General features: G+C 44.1%; 1 protein-coding gene across 1 annotated transcript; it reads left to right on the forward strand.

Annotated features, from left to right (window-relative positions):
• Window positions 1-481: 481 nt before the first annotated feature.
• LOC120046526 (glutamate dehydrogenase, mitochondrial-like) lies at window positions 482-21526 on the forward strand. Its single transcript, XM_038991841.1, has 13 exons — window positions 482-1036; window positions 9213-9293; window positions 9417-9472; window positions 10507-10570; window positions 12247-12341; window positions 13998-14177; window positions 15360-15497; window positions 15756-15893; window positions 16102-16182; window positions 18423-18546; window positions 19466-19557; window positions 20379-20441; window positions 21327-21526. The coding sequence occupies exons 1-13, from the start codon at window positions 634-636 to the stop codon at window positions 21444-21446; spliced, it is 1635 nt and encodes a 544-aa protein (XP_038847769.1). The 5' UTR covers window positions 482-633; the 3' UTR covers window positions 21447-21526.
• Window positions 21527-24689: the final 3163 nt, after the last annotated feature.

A 24689-nucleotide genomic window follows, 5' to 3' on the forward strand; every position in this document is an offset into this window, starting at 1 on the left:
AGCTGCCTTACTCAAGAGAGCAAAAAAATATATCATGTTTTTATGCGATTTTAATAACTCAATTATGGTTTTTGTTACACTGTTTGCAAACTGATATGTAATACCTTTAATGCCAAAATAACACGCAAAACAGGCACAAAAAACGACTATTTTTTGCTAAACAGATGGGTCTCAAAACATGTGGGGCTCTGCCCTGTAATGGGGTATTCATTACGCCGATTCTGTTGAAAAACATTTCTTAACCGAATGCAAACGAAACTGGGTGGGAACTACCTGAATTTGTCCAAAATCAATTATTGTGGTAGTTGCAAAACGGAGCGTTTCCAAATGTTTGGCTACACACCTGCGGAACGCCGCCCAGGGAGCGGAAAAATGTGTCGCGGAGGCGCGCATTACTTCGCATATGCGCGTTCAAGTGGAACCCTCCCCTGTGAGGTGGGCATACACACAAACACGCCTGTTCTATAAAGAAACGGCATGCACGACTGCTCAGTTCAGATCAGTACGAAACGGGACAGGACCAGAAGGACCAGTTGTCTCGTTATACGTTTGTTTTCCCCCTACCCATTTCATTGTCTTCCCCTCACTTTTCTTTAAGTTTCATTCGTTACTAACGCCTTAACTCAGTGAAAAATGTACAGGTATTTCGGAGAATTACTTACTCGTGGAGTAAGCAGTGCTCTGACCTCGGGATGTGTCAAATCGACTCTTCCAGTTTCCGCGTCGTTGATGCGGATGCGCCACTACAGCGAGGTCGCAGGAGAGAAAGATACAGATGACCCCAACTTCTTTGGAATGGTGGAGGGATTCTTTGACCGCGGTGCAAATATTGTTGAGGATAAACTGGTGGAGGACCTCAAGAACAAGGAGACGCCAGTGCAGAAGAGACACCGAGTACGCGGAATTCTCAAGATCATCAAGCCCTGCAACCATATACTGAGTGTATCGTTCCCTATCAAGCGAGACGATGGCGAATGGGAGGTGATTGAGGGATATCGTGCCCAGCACAGCCAACACAGGACCCCTTGTAAAGGAGGTAAGCCGGAGAATGTGAGGTGCTGAAGCGGAGTATAGCTAGCATGCTATCTAGCCTGTCAAGTTGAGAAGCGGGTAGCTGCAGCCCAAATGGCCTAAAGTTTTTAGAACTAACCCAACTGGACTACAGCCTGTCATTTCCAATTGGAACAAATGAGCCATAGTGGGCAGAACTAAGCACGACCTAGCGAGATCCTATTGGCTCGATCTAGTATCGTCTGCATATTTCAGTTAGGGAACGCCTACTCTGCGTGTGCAATAACTCAATTCGCATTTGCACTCCTAAACAACGCGATTTAAAAAAAATAATAATAATACTTTTGCAAAGTGTAAAGTCTACAAACCTTAGTCCACTCTGTTCATAACATATTCTAGTTTTGGGAACATCAAACTGTATTGAGATCAAATGTTTAATCGATGAGAACATTTGCAGAATGTCGGCCAAAATCCATCTCGTTCCATCTTCTCCCACTTCCATATTTGGAAGGGAGTGGAAACGCCAAGCGGATGCTTCACAGTTAAACATCCAGTGAAATATCTGTCTCATTGTTCTGTCTTGTGATATGGCGGCTGGAGTATGGGCGAGTGGGTGTGTCGAAAGCGCTCCGCTATAGAGGGAGTCATTTTATGCTGTCCAGGTTTGAACCGGGCAGTCGCCCATCATCTGGCGAAAAGAGTGGGAGCAGAGCGCCCATCTCAAACCAAACCGTAATCTTTTCCTCTAGGTCATGTTGTCAACCAGGCAGCATGGTGCATCTTCCAGAAACATAAATCTCTTTTGTAATACAATACATGTTTGAATTTTCATTGGGAAGGCAGATAAAGCACTTATCAAAAGCAATCACTTTTGCATGGGAACACAGAATCATACTAATTACTATACGTGCTTAATTACGTAATGTTTGTTTTTTGAGAGGACATGGCCATCTGACAGAGCGGGGCACCAAAATTAGATGGTCAGTTTAAAAAAGGTTAAGGATGCAAGAATGTGTACATATCTGGCTGTGTTGGCAAAATCATTACATATCCCATCTAGCCAAGCTGGGAGAGCCTTCCTGTTGTCACAGTTCCAAGACCAGTTATGCCGTGTTCAAAACTGGGAACAGGGAACTCGTAAATCTCTGACATCGGACTTCAGGCCTCTTTTTAGAGCTCCGACCTGGAGATCACTGACCTCATGATTTGACCTCAGTTGTCTTGAAAGCACCATAATATCTGAAAATGTATCTAACACGTGTAATAGGCTGACCACACTGCTCACGCATGCGTTGCAAAATACATTTTGAAATGTATGTTATTCAGTTATTGCACCCACACTGCTCGCGAGTGTCTGCGTTGCCAAGGGCTTAAATAGAACTCCTTTCTATTTCTGACACAGATCGCGCTGCAAGTCCTGCCTCTCCCATCTCCTCATTGGTTTATAGAAGCAGGTACCCACGTGCCATCTCCTGATTGGTTATACCCACGTGGGTGATTGAAAGACGAACTGTGTTGCCAGTTGTCGTGGTAATACTATGAAAGTTTAGATGCCAATCGCCATATAAATTCAAAGATGAAAAAGCCTGGAAGGAGGAAACATGACTAGAAACGATTCGGTTGACCGTTTTATGTGTGGATTAATTGTCGGAGTAGAGGACTGTGCATTTCAGGTAAAATAACAACCAAATGTTTATATCCCAGGACAAATTAGCTAGCAACAGCAAGCTAGCTAAATAGGACAAATTAGCTAGCAAGTGCAAGCTAGCTAGCTAAATTGCCATAAATGTTTAATGCTTTTCGACCTGTCCCCAAATATTAATGTCATTGGTTCAGAGTTTGTTTTGATATTTGAACCTGCGTGTCGTGATCACATTTGGTGTAGGTGGACAAAATACATTTATGCGCGATGGCGCATGTGCGCTGCCGTTTTGGGTTCTGTGTTAACCCTTGGCAACGCAGACCCTCGTTGGCGCAATAATTGAATAACATAGATTTCTAAATGTACGCGATGCGAGCGGTGTAGTTAGCCTGTTACCCGTATACATGGATGAACTCTTCTCTGTCATGGATGCCATGGTTGCCCTTAGCTAACCAACTGTGTTCAATGTTGGCTAGCTAGCTAACATTAGGCTATAACTAGCAATGTAAATGGCTTTCTGAGATACCAATAATATTACTACACAGGTTGTAGAAAAGGCCCATGGAGTTGGTGGAAGAATCCCTTAAGTCATGGCCACTTGCTCAGCTGGGCCAGGGGCGCTTTAATTAGGTCAGGTGGAAATGTCAGACAGATCTCAACTCATTAAAAGGAGGAAACCGCCATCGCCCGATCTCGCTGCTTTCTCTTCCTTAACTCCGTCTAATTCAGACGTTCTGTGCGTCCATGAATCCACAGACTACCCAGTAAATATACCACTTCATGGTTGAAGGAATTCCTGCCTCAGTCTCATCCATTCCTCTGTCACCTGACCCGTGACCACCTGTTCACCTTCACTGTCAGTCATCCTACCTGTCCACTAATCTTTCAATGGTCCTCGAAGCAGGATGATGACTGAACCAAAGACCGGTGAAAAGGAAATGGAGAAGGAAGAATTGTCTCCACTGGAAGGAAGAAGAAAGGAGGAAAGAGCAGGTGAGGGAAAAGTCTTGGAACAAATAAAAGATCCAGGAGCTAAGCCCAAAGCAACAAAGAAAGCTTCATCCTCAATCACCAGCAGCACCAGAAGAACCAGACAAGCACCTGGTTATCTTAAGGATTATGTGGTCGAGTTTCCCACACCAAAGGGCAAGGCCACCAGAGCTCAAAGTGGCGATGGATTAACTGTACGTTTCAGCCATCAACCATCCCCTCCGAGCCAAGGACCGAAAACTGCTTTGGGACGGGAAAGTGGTCTACAGGAAGAACCCATGTAGGAGGTAACTCCCACCGCACAGGTCGACCAGCTTCCTGAGGCAGGCTCCGCTCACCCCTTAACTAATGGGAAATCTTCGAGGCACTCAAGACGGAGTGAGAGTTCGACCAGTGGATACCCCTTTGGAAGTGACCGTGGCAGCCGCCATTCACTAGCCCTCAGCAATTCACAGACCTCTGTCTTACGAGAGAGGATGAAACTACTAGCATTGAAGGAAATTGAGCGTCAGATTGAAGAGGAACGACAGGCTGACGAATGATGTCACCTATTGGATGTGCAGGCCCGTAGAGCTCTACAGGAACGGGAATTCATTGCCAAGGGCCTGGCACAGCAGCGACGGCACCGTCAAGCAAGAAGGGAATTGGAGGAGGCACGGATGGTCTCATCCTTCCTGGAGAGGAACGAACAGGGAGTTGACCTGACAACCCCTCCACATGGACCTGACCTGTCTGCCTTTCTTTCCCAATCTGCTCCTCTGGTACAGCATGGCACACAGTCTCCGGAGGCTCCGAGGTCAACAGCCAACACGGAGCACGGGGAACAGGCCGCTCCACCAAAGCCCTCTATGCCAGTGACACAAGTTAGCATTCCTCCTTCATCTAGACAAAGCACCACTCCTTCGCCTTTCTGCCAATTACCAATCACGGCAAATCATTCCTCTAGTCCAGGGCCTGGGCCAGGCCAGTCATCAACCATCAGGTGGGAGGGCTCTCACCCAATTCAAGCTGCCACCAATGGAGGGTCTGGGACAGTAGGGGACAGGCCCAATAAGGCCACAGTGAGCTCAGCAGTCCCGGGTTTATCCTTCACGCAACCAGAAGAGGGAGCCAACATTATGAAACTGCTAGTAGCCTCGGCCTTATGGAATTCCCAGACCCAAACTGCCATACTTTGAGAGTGGAAAGGAGAGTGATTTTGTCCTTTTGGAAATGGCATTGGAGAGCCGCCCGTGTTCTCTTTTCGACTCCCACCGCATTTGCAATCATACTCTGCTTCAACCAAGCATTCCACTGATTTCAAAACTTGATCAACTTCCTCTGTGACAACACTGTTGATCGCTGTTTCTTCCCCATCACTGTCATCAGAAAACTCTGCAATGTTTGATTCAATGGAAATGTTTTTTCCTCATCGTCTGATTCATTCAGAGCAAGGACTATTTTCTGGAGGATGATCGTGCCATCACAACTTTTTCCCACTGCACTGATCTTTGTCGATAGCACATTTTTTCATTACCGGTATATCATTTTTTTATTTTTAAAGCTGTCGTAAGTGGACTCCTGAGTGCCACAGCGGTCTAAGGCACTGCATTGCAGTGCTTGAGGCGTCACTACAGACCTGGGTTCGATCCCAGGCTGTGTCACAATTGGCCCAGTGTCGTCTGGGTTAGGGGAGGGTTTACTTGGCTCATTGCACTCTAGCGACTCCTTGTGGCGGGCTTGGCGCCTACAGGCTGACTTCTATCGTCAGTAGAGCAGTGTTTCCTCCGATACATTGGTGCAGCTGGCTTCCGGGTTAAGCGGGTGGGTATTAAGAAGCACGGTTTGGCAGGTCATGTTTCGGAGGATGCATGACGCGACCTTCGCCTCTCCTGAGCCCGTTGGGGAGTTGCAGCGATGAGACAAGATCGCAATTGGATATCACAAAATTGGGGAGAAAAAGGGGCAAAAAAATAAATGTATGGATTATGCACACATACTGAGCAGCTCATGTTATAGACATAAGCAAGCTACATGGCAGACCAATCCAAACCCATCTCCCGGCATGTCCAGCCCATCCATTATCTCAATCAATCATGGCTAGCTGGAAGGTTCCTTTTTCCGTGGCTAAACCAACTAGACTCGTAATTTAATGATTCTATTCGTATTTACAGATGGCATACAAGTTTGTTATTAAGACACATGAGAGTTCATATGTTCCAGAAGGCATTTCTGACAAAAAACTGGGGGAAAATTACGTTCAAATGCCTCTCCTGTGAAGTAGTGACGTGCCTCATACGCCTAGCTTCCTGAAACGGGTTGCATTTTGTCTTGTGCTCTTTCCAGGGGTCACTCGTAAAGAAAGGGGGAGAACGGATTACATATTGTCCCTGGTGGCCTTTATGACCTAGTCATATAATGAAACCCATTCCAGCTCTGGTGACCAACTCAAAGGCAGGAAGGGTGATCCTGGTTCCCGTGTTAATGTGTAATTGTAAATCACCCCCGTTGTGCATGGCCTCCTCGTGGACCCTCGTAACAACACCACATTACATACAAAACCGACACACACCAGAGAGAGAGGGAGAGTAGCACAATCACCAGATGGTGCCACAAAGTAGTATGGGTTGCACCTCCGTCACTCAGTCGCATCATTGCCATTGTTATCAACGTTCCACAGACGCTGCAGCCACATTGGTGTCCAAAAGTAGAATGGTGGCTAATGACTGTTTCAGCCAGTGATGTAGTCGAGTCACTAAACCTAGAGTCCAAATCGAGTCCCAAGTCCCCTGTGCTCAAGACCAAGTGACTCGACCATTGGTGACTGACAAGTCCTAGTCCCAGTGCTCGAGTCTTGGTCTGAGTCACTGGATCCACATGAACTCAAAATAAAGTCAGATATAGTGTAGTGGTAAGAGGAATTTTGTCAAATTGTTTCTTTCCTTTCTTTCTGTGCCACCACGTTTGCATATAGACTACTGGTAATGTTACCAGGACCACATTCAGTTGCAAAACGTTCTTGAACTTTACAGGTAGAAATACCATGAATAGAGCCGACGTTATTCCTTATTCAACATGTCAGAGAAGTATGCTTGTTCTACATAGCATATTTCTATCTGAACGTTCCGTCTTGCTGACCGCACCCCAGGTTGTTAGCTATAGCTAGCTATTGAGGTAACATGACCGAACAAGGTGTAGCCTAAACAAATTATTAATAGTCCAGTCCGCAAGTAGGTTACTTTTAGAACGGCCCACGATATGCTTTATGAATGTAAAATGCAGTGCCGCTATTATGGGTCATATATTTTGAACGTTAGAGGCTAGAATCAAGATGTTTTCTCTTAGGAAAAGAGGAAGACTTGGCTACAGAACCTGGCTATGAAATGTAGTGGGTAAGGGGGAGTGTTGAACGAGACTACAAAGAGTCTACTTTTCTATACTTAAGGGAGAGAAACATAACTAGACAGTTGTTTTACTATTAAATCCAATGCATTTCTTTTGTTAAGTATAGCAGCTGGTGTTTCTTAACCAGGCGAAGGGTAGCTAACTAGAAGGCTGGTGGTGACTGGTTAGCTACGGGGAAGCAAGAGAGTTGCCTGCGCAATGTGTATAATCGACAGCGGAGCTTGTCTACTTGTCAACGCTCACTCATCGCTTGCTCCCCCGCAGCTCACCAGCTGACGTAGGCTGCGTGCCGGGCATGGGGCGTCCTTCCCACTGCTGAACAGAACTGCGCTGCGTATCTGTGCCGCTAATATTAATCATGCTTATCACGGAAAAGCTCTCAATCTCCCCTAAACTCTTGTCCAGTTCATTTGGTAGTCAGATTTTACTCACAGAGATAATTTAGTCTCGTTTTAGTCAACTGAAATAAAAAATTATATATACATTTTTTTTCTTCTGGGTCTATTTCAGTTAGTCTCGTCAATCGCCACTGAAAAATAGGTGTTTGGCGATTTTATTTGAGTCACTGTTTTTGTTGACGTAATCAACAGTGCGTAGAGTTCAGTACATTAAAGTATATTGTACAGAACATATTTACTTTACAATGCTTTACTGTACTGAATTGTCTACAATGGGAACTCATAGTAGTAGTCACAAACCACAGTTGGGTCACTTGTCCATATGTCAACTGACATACAGTAGGTATATGCCTATTGCCTATGGCAGATTGTTAAAGATGAAATCTGATTTGTTAAAGGGAAGGGGTGGTGATTATACTAATAATCACAACAAACCACAAATATTTCCCTGTGGGCGAAATACATTAATCTCCTTTCAATCCTAAATCCTGTTTTGGTCTGCTTTTGAATAGAACACCTTTCCCAAAATCAGATCTCAGCATCAAGTTTGAACCATTAGCCTCATGTTGCACTAATTAGAAATATCCTACTTTTTATGCAGCTATTAAAAGCTTCAGTGTCTTTCAGAAGTAGAAGGGTTTGAGAGGTAATGTGTGTAGAATGTAGTGGTGAGTGGTAGTCGGTGAACAAGACAAACCTGCCAAGACCACACCCAGTTTCCATCTCACTATGTTTTTCCTCTTTGTGGAGGAGTGGAGGGGGCCTGGCCTGCGGTCTCAGGAGTGAGGGAGTTTTTTTGAGTTTTTTTAAGCTGGCCCCGGGTGGGTGGAGTTTGCACTGGGTGAAAAGTGATTGATGGTATTAGCTTTAAAACCTGGCTGCCTTCCAGGCGTGAGCTGGAAGTCTACTCAACAAAGTGACGTATGTCAGACACATGGAGTAATGATTTAGGATTCCGAGTTTTCTCGTGCGAAAGTGTTTTGCTTTTGATAAATAAAAAAAAACGGGCTTTATCTGCCTTCATGAGGAAAACTGGTTTGAAAGTTTAAGCATATGTTTATGTGTTTCTGAACAATGCACCATACTACCTGGTTGACAATATGACTGGGCGGTGCAGATTACTGTTTGATTTGAGAAGGGCGCTCCTACCTCCCCGCTTTTTCCCGGTCGCATTACAGGCCAACCTGGTTCAGCCTAATTGTATCCCCTCAGTGAGTCATAGCGCTAGGCGGTGTGTGGTTTCTACCTCCCTAAAATGCAAGCGTCTCCTCTCCTACGGAGCTCTACTGTAACTCTCAGACACTGGGCAGCTGCAACCATTTTGTGCATTTCCTAAAACCGACTCCCTGCGACAACTACAAGAGGCCTAGTATGAAATGGAGTATTTGGATTTTGTGCCCTCTTTTTCTCTCCCGCTCATACTCCTCTAACAAGTTCATTTCTTTATGAGAGTGGTTTTGAGACGGGTTAAAGGCTTAATAATCAGGGCGCAAAATACCCCCTAGCTTGTGATTGTGTGTGAGTAGGCTAGTTGCATTAGTCCACCTCCTTGTGTTGGAGAATAAAATACCAAACTGATGAAGCCAGTGGGATCGCTGGTTTTATTGTACAGCAACTTATTAGACATATTGTTTTCATCATGCATAAAGTTAAAGTATACCATTTTCCTAATATTCTTATACACACGTACTCTAGCTAGAGATGAAAATGAGAAAACGCAACTTTTTTCAGCCAAGTCTGATATCACAGGTTTCACTCCACTAACTCTGCCATGTTGTGTTTTCCAGGTATCCGTTACAGCACCGAGGTGTCTGTCGACGAGGTGAAAGCCCTGGCCTCGCTGATGACATACAAATGTGCTGTCGTGGGTAAGGGCTTTTTATAAGCCTACACAGTATCTTTCTAGACATAAGTCCTCCAGACAAGTATTTTTTATACGGCCTATTGCTGTTTTTCCTGTTGCAACCCCGTCCATTTAATATCCTTTACAGATGTGCCGTTTGGAGGAGCCAAAGCTGGAGTGAAGATCAACGTAAAGAATTACACTGTGGGTATTAGTTTGTTTCTGGATACGCCAGAGTATTTGATTAAATACTTACTGTTGATGTTCACCCAGTCACGTGTCACTTTCACATTCGCTTTAGGGTGTGTTCCCTTTCAACAAGGCCATTTTGTCTTTTATTGTGAAATTGTTTATCTGTGACTCTCAGAGCTTAGCGTACAGGCTCACATTACCAAGTCATCTAAACCAGTGATTAGAGTGCTGTCAAAGTCATTTCATTTTTACCTCACTCGGTTCGTTGCTCTGTATTTACCCCTAGTGCATAGATAGTAAGGCTGCAGGATGTTCTATTATGTGACCATTCAGTGGAGTTTGTTTTCGCAGTGATGGGAACAAGGATGAGGGAATCTCCACCTTCAACTTTGACCCCAAAAAAGCTGAGATTACTTATGGAAAATGATTTGTCATGAATACAAAATATGCGTAACCTGCACTTAATAAGGTTCTCATTTGAATTTGCAAAAAATAACTTGATTAAGTGCAGGTTGTACATATTATATCAGAAGTTATTAATATATTGAATATCTTATGTAAAATAATAGATCGCCCCATTCAGTGTTCTATAGAGCTCTGCGCAGGAAGCTGTTAGTCAGTGGGATCTCGCTCCCCTTCCTGTTGCCAGCCCAGTGCTGACCCATCCCATCTGTTGTTGCCAGTGGCCCTAGGGCTCCATTAGGCATTGGCAGCTCTGCTCTGGGGAGAACTGCTGAGCCATCAGCTGGTAGACATCATGACTGGGACACCCACCCCCTCTGATCTGCTAGGCTGCTGGCTCTGAAAGTTGAAGCATTTTAGTCACTGATACTCAATGACTTTCTGTCCTTGAGCCAGGTGGATGAGTGTGTCACTTTTGGTGTTCTTTAGTAGAATTAACTTACCTGAAGCCGACGTTGCTTCTTAATATTTGAGTAGGAAGTTTTTGTTCTGTGATAGTAGTAGTGGCTTTACTTCTTTTGTCTGACTTTACTACCAGTGAAATATGCAATGCCCTTTATCATACTGTTATGCTCTGCGTGCAGGACAATGAGCTGGAGAAAATCACCAGAAGATTCACCATTGAGCTGGCCAAGAAGGGTTTTATTGGTGAGTAGTGTCTGTGTCCAGGGGAACATTGAAGGCTGCTGGTGAAAAATGTCTGGCGGTAATGTTTATGAACACATGGTCCCCTGGAGTGGGTCTGCCTTCCCCCTAGCCCATACTGTCAGAGGCAGGGTTTCATGAGCCCACAGTGCAGTACACACACACACACACACACAAATAACCACGATGAGAGAGGGGTTAAACAAAAGGCTTGACAAGGCATGAAGGCATGAAGGCAGAAACGAGAAACGATCTAAAACGCAATAATCCACAAAATATTTTTGGGGTTTTTGACATCGCAATTAAAGAATGAGTTCACATTAACTTCACATTTCCTTGTAACAATTCCCTATCACTCCCAAGGACTTCCGCTTGTTTAAGAGTTATTTTAGGGTTATGCATTCAATGCTTGAAGTGCCTGTGACCTATTAGGGGCTTCTAGCATGACAAGTTCACATTGTTTCAAAAGGCAAGAATTGCTCTCTTTGTCGCTATTTGTTATCCAAAGCTGTAAATGTGGTCCACATGGTCACTAAATCAGCAAGGTATCAGAGCAGTCCAGAGGAGCCTGTTATTAAAAGGCATTCCCCAACAGTCTCCTATAGAGGGAGGAGGGGACTGTTTGTGTAGCTACATGTTTTAGTGTAGTCACGTGACGTGTAACTATCGGAGTGCTTGAATTCCTAGAATGAGGAGCTACTGTACGTACACTACCATTCAAAACTTTGGGGTCACTTAGAAATGTTCTTGTTTTTGAAAGATAAGCACATTTTTTGTCCATTTAAAATAACATAAAATTGATCAGAAATACAGTGTAGACATTGTTAATGTTGTAAATGACTATTGTAGCTGGAAACGGCAGATTTTGAATGCAATATCTACATAGGCGTACAGAGGCCCATTATCAGCAACCATCACTCCTGTGTTCCAATGGCACGTTGTGTTAGCTAATCCAAGTTTATCATTTTAAAAGGCTATTTGAGCATTAGAAAACCGTTTTGCAATTATGTTAGCACAGCTGACACTGTTGTGCTGATTAAAGAAGCAATAAAACTGGCCTTTAGACTAGTTGAGCATCAGAAATTGTGGGTTCGATTACAGGCTCAAAATGGCCGGAAACAAAGGACTTTCTTCTGAAACTCGTTCAAAAGTTTGGGGTCACTTAGAAATGTCTTTGTTTTTGTCCATTAAAACACCATCAAATTGATCAGAAATGCAGTGTAGACATTGTTAATGTTGTAAATGACTATTGTAGCTGGAAACGGACGACAATAGAATTCTATTCTATTCTATTGTCGTCCGTTTCCAGCTACAATAGTCATTTACAACATTAACAATGTCTACACTGCATTTCTGATCAATTTGATGGTGTTTTAATGGACAAAAACAAAGACATTTCTAAGTGACCCCAAACTTTTGAACGGTAGTGTGTGTGCTTAATGGGTGTATAAGTGTGTAACCCTGCATGGCAACCATACCCTCTGGCACTGTGTCTTCCGTACACTGCCATAGATTCAAAGTGGGCCATGAGAGCCTCTATTGTTTCACAGCAATATATTTAATTGGGTCTGCATGTTTCAGTATGGGTTTGTTGGTGTATTGGTTGTTTCTTCTTTACGGAAGCCATTTTAGTTATCCTATAAGTTTACTTTAAAATGATTTTGTCTTTCTCCTGTCAGGACCTGGCATTGATGTCCCTGCCCCTGACATGGGCACTGGAGAGAGGGAGATGTCTTGGATCGCTGACACCTATGCCAACACCATGGGCCACCATGTACGTGTTCCCTGTATAAACTCACTGCCCTCTCCAACAATAGACATTGAATTTTCCCCAGCACTTCCTATCAACTAAGTTAAACGGCTTTTAACAATTACTCTAAACCACTGAAATGAAGGAGGATGACATACGTATACAGGTAACTGCCAAAATACAGAAAAATGGCAACATAAAAGTGTCTTATTGGGGCGTTGGTCCACCGCGAGCCGTCAGAGCAGCTTCAATGCGCCTTGGAAGGGATGCCACACCATTCTTCCACAAGAAATTCCATTATTTGGTGTTTTGTTGATGGTGGAAAACGCTGTCTCAGGCACCGCTCCAGAATCTTCCATCGGTGTTCAATTGGATTGAGATCTGGTGACTGAGACACACACATACACCCATTAAACCACCTATGCTCCTTTGAGACCCCCTTTCAAAGTCACCGAGATCTCCTCTTCTAGCAACTGGCCATTTTTATACATGACCCTAAGCATGATGGGATGTTAACTGCCTAATTAACTCAAGAACCACACTTATGTGGAATAACCTGCATTCAATATACTTTGTATCCCTCACTTACTCAAGTGTTTGCTTTATTTTGGCTAGTATATACGTAACTTTCTCAGGTGTTCCTCTGCTTTGCATATTTTATCACCGTGAATCTGTTCATGTCTTATCAACCTGATAACGAAGCGATTGTTACACAACTGCAGACCACAAAGCTGAGCTTATCTGTGTACGGTAGCTAGAGGTCAAATGCTAAGTTGTGATTATTCTGTTTGCACACTAGCCATCCCTATTGTCTTTGCTGAGTAAACAACTCCACTATGTCACTGTTTTATCCCTATCCCTTTTGCTGATTAGAGTTTTTACAGGAAGTTCTGCTGGCCTCGTAACACCCGCTCCTTGGCTCCAGACAGTATTCTGAGATCCATTTCCAATCGCCCTGGCGGTAGAGGAAGTGCTTTGACTTTCCATAAGCTGACACTTCTACCATTATTTTCTTGCCATAAGGCTACTGTTCCAGTTCTAATGACAGCGTTTTTCGAAAGACGAAGCTCAACCAGTCTCTTGCTGTATTACATTATCATATATGCTTTGTTGATTACCAGGGAAGAGGTCAGGGAGCACTCCAAAAGGTAAAGCATTTCAACTGTACACTACAACTTCTACCCTATAGCCTGGCCATAGATGTTGGTCTCAGTCTAAAAACAGCACTATGAAGAAACGTGTGCTCTTGTGCTGTCTAGGATTAGGCTTATCACAGTTTGAGGACTGTGCTGTGTCCGTTAAGGCCAGGACGATACCAGTATTGCGATATTTGTTAGTATCGTGGCAAGGAAACGAAACACGAAGCGGATTTAACTTCTTGAAGAGGGCACGTTGTGATTATTTATTTTTTGGGGCATAGTCATCGACTGCAGATTTCTAATTAGATTTGTTTCTGAGTCAAATATTTATTCAGTGGTGTCTCGCTAGATCCTTATCTTTGCCCCTTGAAAGATTTGTCTTTAATAGATCCCAACATATGTTGACTACACTGTCCAGAGTACCTAATACAAGGTTGAAAAAATATGTATAATAAAATGGCCGCCTGCTGAATTTGTTTTCTTTGGTGAAGTTGCTAATTCCACCACTAACTTACCACACGCTCCTCTCCTCTGTGTCCAGGACATCAACGCCCATGCCTGTGTGACTGGTAAGCCCATCAGCCAGGGGGGCATCCACGGCAGGATCTCAGCCACCGGGCGTGGAGTATTCCACGGCATCGAGAACTTCATCAACGAGACGGCCTACATGAGCCAGTTGGGCCTGAGCCCCGGCTTCACCGACAAGACCTTTGTCATCCAGGTACACAGACACGGCACTTTATTGATTAGGAATGGCATTTTATTAAGCGTCTTTCATCAGGTTTCAAAGCAATAAGAGGTTTGACTCTGCACCTTACGGTGTCTTCTGTTACGGCAGCGCTGCTTAATGCAAGGTATGCATCTACTGCAGCACTGCTTATGTCTACAGAATGACTGTACCTTTTGGCACTGAGACCAAGCACTAAGCCTTTATGTTCAACATATTCCCCCTCATGTTGACAAGATATCAGTTGTACGCGATTCAGTGCAAAATTGGCCAGAGAATCAATTCCTCTGTTCTGCAGTCTTCTAATGTAATTATGGGAAATGTCATTAGGAAAACATCTTAGAGGCAAGATTTAATTCGGTCCAGATGCCTTTTTTAAAAATGTGTCTGTAATCTAACGCATCCTTATCCCTTAAAATCCATACCTAACCAGCAGGTTTCTGCTCGCCTGGAAAGACCGGGGGGGAGTAAGTGCCGTCAGTAATCTAGGTTGCTGACTGGTGTCTTTCGATTGGCCGCTGCAGTAGTGGAGCTGCCTACTTTCCTCATGTCATAAATAATCAATATCTGAGTGATGTATGAATATGTTCCGGATGTTAAACGGTATTGGAATATATATATATATATAGCTCAAGCTGGGAAGAGATTGCTGTGTCCTCCAGATACACGTAGGCAAAGTATTTCGTTCAAGGATAGATCCACACTGCTTGGTTGTCATCAGATCAAGCACAACGTGTATTTTTTTGGGGGTTAGAGGTAGCAACATTCTAGACTACTATAGGATGGAACCCACGAGGTCGGTATAATCACCGAACAGAAGGCATAATGGCTCGTTAGCAAGGTGTTCTATTTGGATGTGTAGAGGACTGTCCTCCTCCTACAGTAGAACACATTGCTACTGCTAATTACAATATCTACTGATTACTGTGTCCTCATTAGCATTAGCGAACAATAAACTCATTGGACCAGAAGACGCTACATGACATGTTTACTGTGCCAACCGAGCATGTTTCTCCTGAACAAGAACATAAATGGACATTTGGTACATACAAGCGGAACAGGCTTAGCAACGCATGAATTATCTACCACAGGGCACCCAGGTTGGATTTTTTTATTTATTTTTGGCCTATTTTCTACATTTTATTCTGAAGCGTGTCCTTCTTCCTCTTCTCCCAGGGGTTCGGTAACGTGGGCATGCACTCCATGCGTTACCTGCACCGTATCGGGGCCAAGTGTGTTGGCGTTGGTGAGATGGATGGAAGCATCTGGAACCCCAATGGCATCGACCCCAAGGAGCTGGAGGACTACAAGCTGGTCAGTACACAACTCATAGCCACGGTCAATAACCTGCAGGTCGACCGACCTCTGGCTGTTCCCTGTCCTTGTGGAGAGCACAGTGGAACGTACCGTCTAAGGCTACCACCTAGGGGACGTACAGTGTCCCTACACTCTGAAAGTCCCCCACAGCCATACAGCCGTTTGAGACGCATGACTAGTGATACACTTTGGTACTCTGTCTACTTTATCTCTCTCTGTGTCTCATTCTCTTTCGTCTCTCCTCCTTCTCACCAGCAACATGGCACCATCGTGGGCTTCCCCGACTCCACACCGTACAATGGCAGCATCCTGGAGGCCGACTGTGACATCCTGATCCCCGCCGCCAGCGAGAAGCAGCTGACCAGGAACAATGCCCACAAAATCAAAGCCAAGGTCAGACCAGCATTGGGTGATGTGCAACGATTCCACATGAATGTGTTTGTTCCAGTCAGTTTGACCGAGCAGGCTAATTGGGGGTTGTTTAGTAATGTTTATGTAAGTTATGTAAAACGTACACAATCATCACTAACAGTAAAAATACATTTGTGGAGAGCTGGATTCTGTATGTAGATTGTATTTAAATCCTCTTTGTTTGTTCCAGATCGTTGCTGAGGGAGCTAACGGCCCCACCACTCCGGACGCTGACAAGATCTTCCTGGAGAGGAATATCATGGTGATTCCGGTGAGAGGCTGCATTCATATTTCCGACTGCATATTCATTATTTATCCACTTGTGTAGTTGGGAAATATTTATCATGTTTGTATATTATTTCTACCTCACATGCAACCCGTAATAAGACTGTCGTTTGTATGCTAACAAATTCTATTTAGTTAATTCTCTGACTCCATAAAGATGATTTAGCAATGTGCAAGGAGACTAGTTGAGTTAAAGTATTAGAAATGTCTGAGAATGGAATTCTAAAGGCTAATTGATTTAATTACGTTGTAAAATTAATGAATTCACATACAAGGCTTAAAGGGATACTTTGGGATTTTGGCAATGAGGCCCTTTGTCTACTTCCCCAGAGTCAGATGAACTCGTGGATACCATGTGCGAGCAGTTTGAAGGAAGTTGCTAACTAGCTCTAACGCAATTGCTAACTAGCGTTAGCGCAATGACTGGAGGTCTATGGGTATCTGCTAGCATGCTAGTTTTCAGCTGTGCTAACATAATTGCAAAAGGGTTTTCTAATGATCAATTAGCGTTCTTAAAATGATAAACTTGGATTAGCTAACACAATATGCCATTGGAACACAGGAGTGATGGTTGCTGATAATGGGCCTCTGTACGCCTATGTAGATATTCCATACAAAATCAGCCATTTCCAGCTACAATAGTCATTTACAACATTAACAATGTCTGCACTGTATTTCTGATCAATTCAATGTTATTTTAATGGACTAAACATGTGCTTTTCTTTCAAAAACAAGGACATTTCTAAGTGACCCCAAACTGTTGATCGGTGGTGTAGATACAGGGCCTCATTGCCAAAATCCCAACATATCCCTTTTAAGTTACAAGGCGTTACTAATATTACAAAGCATTATTCAAGGCATGATCAGAGAGGGAGAGAACGAGACAAAGAATCCATTGCTTGTGCCTTAGCTCATGGGAGAGGGAGACAGACAGAGAGAGACGTCATAGCCTGAAAAGCCACGCCCCAGGTGTTTCTGGGGTGGCGAGAGACAGAGGGCGAGTGTGTCTCACCAGCGCAGGTCAGGAACAAAGAGAAAGACACAATGAAGCTAAGACCCTTTTTATAACCCTTTGAATATGTTTATATTTAAATCTGAGTTGTTAACTCAACAGTAATCCTATTGGTCAACTTCCAATCAGATAGCAGACCTACAGGATGTTTTCACAATAAAAACCTACTGCTTCACAGAGATGTGAGAAAATGGGGAATGGCAAAAGCAACACGGAGAATGCTGAATTCTTGAGAAGACAAACCCTCTTACGTAGAGTTGATAAGAGTCCCTTCAGGGGCTGGACCGCCCTACACCTGTAGCGGGTTCCATTAGATTCTGTTGGTCCTGGAGACGTAGATATTTATAGAGTCAGTTTCACAGACCAAGATCAACAACAGAAAAATAGCCTGGAAGTAGGCCAGATTCTGACTTGTTAAATCTACAATGAAGACTGGGATTTCAGGAACATTGATGAGTTGGATTGCATAACTCTGGTTTCCAGAGTGACTCTATTTCTTTGAATGGAGATGAATCATAGTCAGGGATATTTTTATTTTTATTTTTTATAAATTTATCCCATTTTCTCCCCAATTTTCGTGGTATCCAATCGCTAGTAATTACTATCTTGTCTCATCGCTACAACTCCCGTACGGGCTCGGGAGAGACGAAGGTCGAAAGCCATGCGTCCTCCGAAGCACAACCCAACCAAGCCGCACTGCTTCTTAACACAGCGCGCCTCCAACCCGGAAGCCAGGCGCACCAATGTGTCGGAGGAAACACCGTGTACCTGGCCCCCTTGGTTAGCGCGCACTGCGCCCGGCCCGCCACAGGAGTCGCTGGAGCGCGATGAGACAAGGATATCCCTACCGGCCAAACCCTCCCTAACCCGGACGACGCTATGCCAATTGTGCGTCGCCCCACGGACCTCCCGGTCGCGGCCGGCTGCGACAGAGCCTGGGCGCGAACCCAGAGACTCTGGTGGCGCAGTTAGCACTGCGATGCAGTGCCCTAGACCACTGCGCCACCCGGGAGGCCCAGTCAGGGATATTTTAAGACAATGCATACAACAACAATTATCATACATTTTGTTTAGAAATCAATTTAGTTCAGATAGCTGCTTCATCTGTCTCTGTGTAACTTACTCTTTGACTTCACAGCTCTTGGTTGCCTGTATGTTACATCATAGCTGTAATGCTGGTGTCTGTAAACGTTCACCCTCTCTTGTTTATTCAGGACATGTACCTGAATGCTGGTGGAGTGACTGTCTCCTACTTTGAGTGGCTGAAGAACCTGAACCATGTCAGCTACGGTAGACTGACCTTCAAGTACGAGAGGGACTCCAACTACCACCTGCTCAGTAAGTCTGACATTTCTCTACCTGTAGGGAAGCACTCGCTCCTACTAAGTTCAGCCTGCTCTCTGTTATGTCACAAAGATGGATGTTGTTGATCTTGTATTATACTAAAGTGTAAATCTTTAATTACTTCCCCGTGTGAACGGGGAGATTTGTTAGAATGGGAATGAGAACTATTAGAAATGTCAAACCCGAGGCTGATTAAACACAATGTTGTTTTTTTACAGCTGTGACTCATGTTGCACATAAAAAATGTATTGGACTGCAGAGTAGGCACGCAGACACACACACACACACATGCACAGCACGCACAGTACAGCCCCTCCTCCGTCCCTGGTGAGCGAGAACATTATTGGCAGTTACTTTATGTAGGGTTTCCAGGAAGAGGTGGATGCTGACTGTCTGCAGGCCATGTCTAACACTCACTCACCCTCTTTCTCTCTCTCCGGTCTATCAGCAGCATCAGTCAATGAGGCAGTCTGATATTGTGCACATGCATTTTCACACAAAAGCCCCTCAGAACATGGATGTAGATTCGGTTTTCAGTACATTGCAGCGGGGGATTGAGCTGGGGTTAGGCTGGTCGCCGAGTGGGATGGTTTCTGAATAATTCAGAAGCTGAAGCCATTCTCCAGTCCCACGAGAGTGGCAAGACTGGGCAGTGATGGAGACATGGAAAAGAGCTCAGAATAGATACGGCTGTGAATTGCCAAACCCATAACGTTTTTGTAGAAAGAGAACATTTATACCAGATCATTAATGCAGGTGAACTAACTTTAAAATGACCTAAAAGTGAAGATTTATGAGCTGTATCCTTCGTGATGGTTCAATGAGGATTTAGTCAGATTCATATCCATATTCACTACAACATAATATACATCATCTAGTCATATACATATGAACTGTCTGTGGTCTCCCTCAGTGTCCGTCCAGGAGAGTCTGGAGAGGAAGTTTGGGAAGCATGGAGGAGCCATCCCTGTGGTCCCTACCTCTGAGTTCCAGGCCAGGATCGCTGTGAGTACAACCCTCCCCACACCGGCCTTTCTATGATCCTGGATTAGTCTCCCTTCAGTCAAACAATACCCCTAATATTTGATTAAGATATAATATACACTATATATACAAAATTATGTGGACACCCGTTCAAATTAGTGGATTCGGCTATTTGTCACACTCGTTGATGGCATATGTATAAAGTTGAGCACACAGCCATGCAATCTCCATAGACAAACATTGGCTGTAGAATGGCCTTCCTGAAGAGCTCTGTGACTTTCAACGTGGCACCTTTCCAACAAGTCAGTTTGTCAAAATTCTGCCCTGCTAGAGCTGCCCCGGTCAACTGTAAGTGCTGTTATTGTGAAGTGGAAACGTCCAGGAGCAACCGGCTCAACCACAAAGTGGAAAGCTAGACAAGCTCACAGAACGGGGCTGCTGAAGTGCGTAGCACGTAAAAATCGTCTGTCCTTGGTTGCAACACTCTACATGGCCAAAATGTAGCACTACATGACCAAAAGTATATGGACACCTGCTGGTCAAACATCTCATTCCAGAATCATGGCGGTGAGCTTTACATCACTCCAGCCAACGCTTGGCATTGCGCATGGTGACCTTTGGCTTGTGTGCGGCTGCTCGGCCATGGAAACCCATTTCATGAATCTCCCGACAAACAGCTGTTGTGCTGACGTTGCTTCCAGATGCAGTTTGGAACTCTGTATATCACAGTTAAGCTGCATTTCTCCAGAGATGAGTAAGGGTTTAGTTTAGTGGGCTAAATGTGAGCTCTGAGGCCTATTCTGAGCCCTATTTGCAATGTATTTTTCTCTGTTTGGTTCCAGGGAGCTTCAGAGAAGGACATTGTGCACTCAGGACTGGCCTACACCATGGAGAGGTCTGCCAGGGTAAGAGGCTGATTGCTTAAACGTGATTAACTGGACTAAATGGTTCCTCACAGGTCCAGGGACAGGGGTTTTATTCAAAGGAAATGCTGTGTTAATCCAACACAAAGTCCTGAGGCATCCCATTACTCCTGTTTGGGGAAATGAAGTCTTGAAAGTCATGCTTCAACGGTCCAGTGACAAGCTCCATTTCTGTTTTACACATCTCATTACCCAAACAGCACTAAGCTCATATTGCCTTTTCACTGCTATCTTGCCACCATTTACTTTTCCCCCCCATTCAAGCTCATAAAATAAATCACTCTCGAACATGGTACACACACACACACACACCCCACATCCACACCCACATCCTCTCTCACCGGTTTGCTGTGCGTGCAAGCAGTGGTAACTGGAGCAGCCAGGGCTTTGTTAGTCTCTCATCATTGCTAAGGCCCAGCACTGATGCCAGAGAGAGCAGAGATAGGATGAAGATTCAGACCGTTACCCTGCTCCCCTCTACCATTAACACACTATCTATCCCACAAACACTGATGACTTTAATGTCACGTCTGACTGAGGATCCAGCCTTTGTGGAATGACATCCCCCTGCATCATATGGGGTTGCCTGTACCACCTCCCAGGAAATGTAATACTCTGTGCAGACATACTGCATGAGAGTCTGCTGGTTTGTTACTTGGTTATTGCTCCCTGGGGGTTATTTCTTTAAAAGTACACATAGAGATGCTTTATTATCCTGTGGAAATGGATCACTGCATTGATAATGGAACAATAGTGGTGTATTGCTGTAGGTAAGAAATGGAGGAGGGGACAATAATGATTACTTGAAGGGACAGAGAGATGAATATCTTGGTTGAGTTTATATTCTTTGTTTTCTCTCCCCTTTAGCAAATCATGCGCACCGCTAACAAGTACAACCTGGGCCTTGACCTGAGGACGGCAGCGTACGTCAACGCCATCGAGAAGGTCTTCAAGGTGTACAACGAGGCTGGTGTTACCTTCACATAGGCGGCTCCTCACCACCCCGCCCGCCTCCGTCTGTCTGTCCGTCCACCCAAGCAGACCCAGGCCCCCCCGTCTCCATACAACAATCACACAACATATCAAGTGTTTACATTTTACACATGACCATTTGCTTTACTCGTTGTACAGTAATCCCTCGTTTATCGCGGGGGTTACGTTCCGAAAATGACCCGCGATAAGTGAAATCCGCGAAATAGAAAACTTTTTCTTTTTTTTTACAATTAGCAACTATTACATGTATACAAATACAGTGACTCACGTGTAGGCCGTTTCGTCGACATTATGGGTTTAGGAGATGTTCGAAATTACAAGATAATTTGGCCAACTTAATGTAAATTTGCCAAGCTGTTTTATGTACGTACACATAACTGCACGAGACGACAAAATGATAGCACAATTCGTAGCATGTTTTGATACAAGAAGCGGGAGTGAGTTTTTAGCGAATCAGAATGCAGAGCACAATGCACCAAAAAAAAAAAAAAAATGCATTATGAAAATCCGCGAAATAGCGAATCCGCGATAAGTGAACCGCGAAGTGGCGAGGGATCACTGTATATGTATAACCAGCAAAGCAAAACGCACATTCTTTTGCGTTCTCATGTCTTCAAGAGAACCCATGTTCTAGCTTGCCTTAAATACAGTAGGGCTGTTCTATGACGCTACTGTGTCTATGGTCATTTTTTTTCCCTTTACTGTAGAAACCTCTTATTTTCTCAGTCATTCTATGGACTCCAACCCATTTATTCCTGTTACTATATTCTTATGCCAGTAAACACCAAATATTCTGGTCTACAGCTTTCACGGGATACTGCTTTTATGAATCAGTGTTGTGCTTTTTCAGTATCTGTTATGGATCTACAGACAGATTTGAGTAAGTTAGTGAATATAATAGAATGTAGAGCATATCAGATACACACTTAAGGCCTTAATTGCACCGGTTTCTCCTGTGGTGAAATGGAGCAAATGTTTACCTAAATGGAGAAAGTTTTCTTACCTACACCAGAATGTTCTTTCTATTTAAAGTCTCCCAATAAGACTTCGGCGCACTTATCAAGCAGTGCACAACGTGTGCTTCTACACTATTCAAGATGATATCATAAAATACATTTATTACAAAGCAGACTTATTATATGTTTGTAAGTAGGTTGGCACAACACTAAAACGCTGAATTCCAGAAGATTGTTCTGTTCACCTTTTCGATGCCTTTGCCTTTGTTCTAAACCTGAACGCTTTGTCTTGCCTCAGACTTTGACCCATATTAGAATGGTTTCTGTGCTGAAGGCTACTGGAAGGGGAGATGGGAGGGAATATGTGAGAACGGCCTTGATTGACTGCTTTGGGATTCTATGTAAGAGAATTTGTACTGCCTTTCCGTTGAAACAGAATTAAACTTTAAAATGCTCAATTGTTTTATTGAATGTATTCATTGATTCAAACCAGAAACCATGATTCCCCACGGAGTATGTAAAGATTTTTCCATTGAGGTAAATTCTGCTTACTTTGTATATCAATAGCTAGGTATTGTTTGCTTAATCCCCACTGTACCTATTTCATCCATCATTAGCCTACTCAACAGACTTTTGGAATAAACATTTTTATTTATTTTTCAAATATAATACATAACATTACACAATGTAATGTAGTGACCGTAATAGATTGACGGTAAAATAATATATTCTACATAGGCTATAACCAGAGGTCTGTCAGATTGACTGACAGTGAGAGGAAGAGAAACCGCTTCAAAGTCTGACTCAGCCAAAGAGACTTTTCCCAAATGACAGAACTTGTCATGCTGGAACAGGAAAGGGCCTTCCCCAAACTGTTGCCATAAAGTTGGAAGCACGGAATCGTCTAGAATGTCGTTGTATACAGTAGTGTTAATATATCCCTTCACTGGAACTAAGGGGCCTAGCCTGAACCATGAAAAACAGCCCCAGAATATTATTCCTCCTCCACCAAACTTTACAGTTGGCACTATGCATTCGGGCAGGTAGAGTTCTCCTGGCATCCGCCAAACCCAGATTAGTTCGTCAGATTGACAGATGGTGAAGCGTGATTCATCACTCCAGAGAACGAGTTTCCACTGCTCCGGAGTCCAATGGCAGTGAGCTTTACATCACTCCAGCCAACGCTTGGCATTGCGCATGGTGACCTTTGGCTTGTGTGCGGCTGCTCGGCCATGGAAACCCATTTCATGAATCTCCTGACAAACAGCTATTGTGCTGACGTTGCTTCCAGATGCAGTTTGGAACTCTGTATATCACAGTTAAGCTGCATTTCTCCGGAGATGAGTAAGGGTTTAGTTTAGTGTGCTAAATGTGAGCTCTGAGCCCTATTTGCAATGTATTTTTCTCTGTTTGGTTCCAGGGAGCTTCAGAGAAGGACATTGTGCACTTAGGACTGGCCTACACCATGGAGAGGTCTGCCAGGGTAAGAGGCTGATTGCTTAAACGTGATTATCTGGGCTAAACGGTTCCTCACAGGTCCAGGGACAGGGGTTCTATTCAAAGGAAATGCTGTGTTAATCCAACACAAGGTCCTGAGGCATCCCGTTACTCCTGTTCGGGGAAATGAAGTCTTGAAAGTTGAAGTCATGCTTCAACGGTCCAGTGACAAGCTCCATTTCTGTTTTACACATCTCATTACCCAAACAACACTAAGCTCATATTGCCTTTTCACTGCTATCTTGCCACCATTTATTTTTTCCCCCCATTCAAGCTCATAAAATAAATCACTCTCGAACATGGTACACACACACACACACACACACACACACACACACACACACACACACACACACACACACACACACACTCACACACACTTCCTCTCTCACTGGTTTGCTGTGCGTGCAAGCAGTGATAACTGGAGCAGCCAGGGCTTTGTTAGTCTCTCATCATTGCTAAGGCCCAGCACTGATGCCAGAGAGAGCAGAGATAGGATGAAGATTCAGACCGTTACCCTGCTCCCCTTTACCATTAACACACTATCTATCCCACAGACACTGATGACTTTAATGTCACGTCTGACTGAGGATCCAGCCTTTGTGGAATGACATCCCCCTGCATCATATGGGGTTGCCTGTACCCCCTCCCAGGAAATGTCTGCTGGTTTGTTACTTGCTTATTGCTCCCTGGGGGTTATTTCTTTAAAGGTACACATAGAGATGCTTTATTATCCTGTGGAAATGGATCACTGCATTGATAATGGAACAATAGTGGTATATTG

This window comes from Salvelinus namaycush, chromosome 4 (genome assembly GCF_016432855.1).
Source record: "Salvelinus namaycush isolate Seneca chromosome 4, SaNama_1.0, whole genome shotgun sequence".
Taxonomy (NCBI): domain Eukaryota; kingdom Metazoa; phylum Chordata; class Actinopteri; order Salmoniformes; family Salmonidae; genus Salvelinus; species Salvelinus namaycush.

Bases quoted from the DNA above. Each gene is read 5' to 3' on its own strand.
- LOC120046526 (XM_038991841.1), top strand. From the start codon at position 634: ATGTACAGGTATTTCGGAGAATTACTTACTCGTGGAGTAAGCAGTGCT. The intron at 9,294-9,416 runs GTAAGGGCTTTT...TATCCTTTACAG, and splicing joins ATACAAATGTGCTGTCGTGG to ATGTGCCGTTTGGAGGAGCC. The intron at 18,547-19,465 runs GTAAGTCTGACA...GGTCTCCCTCAG, and splicing joins CTCCAACTACCACCTGCTCA to TGTCCGTCCAGGAGAGTCTG.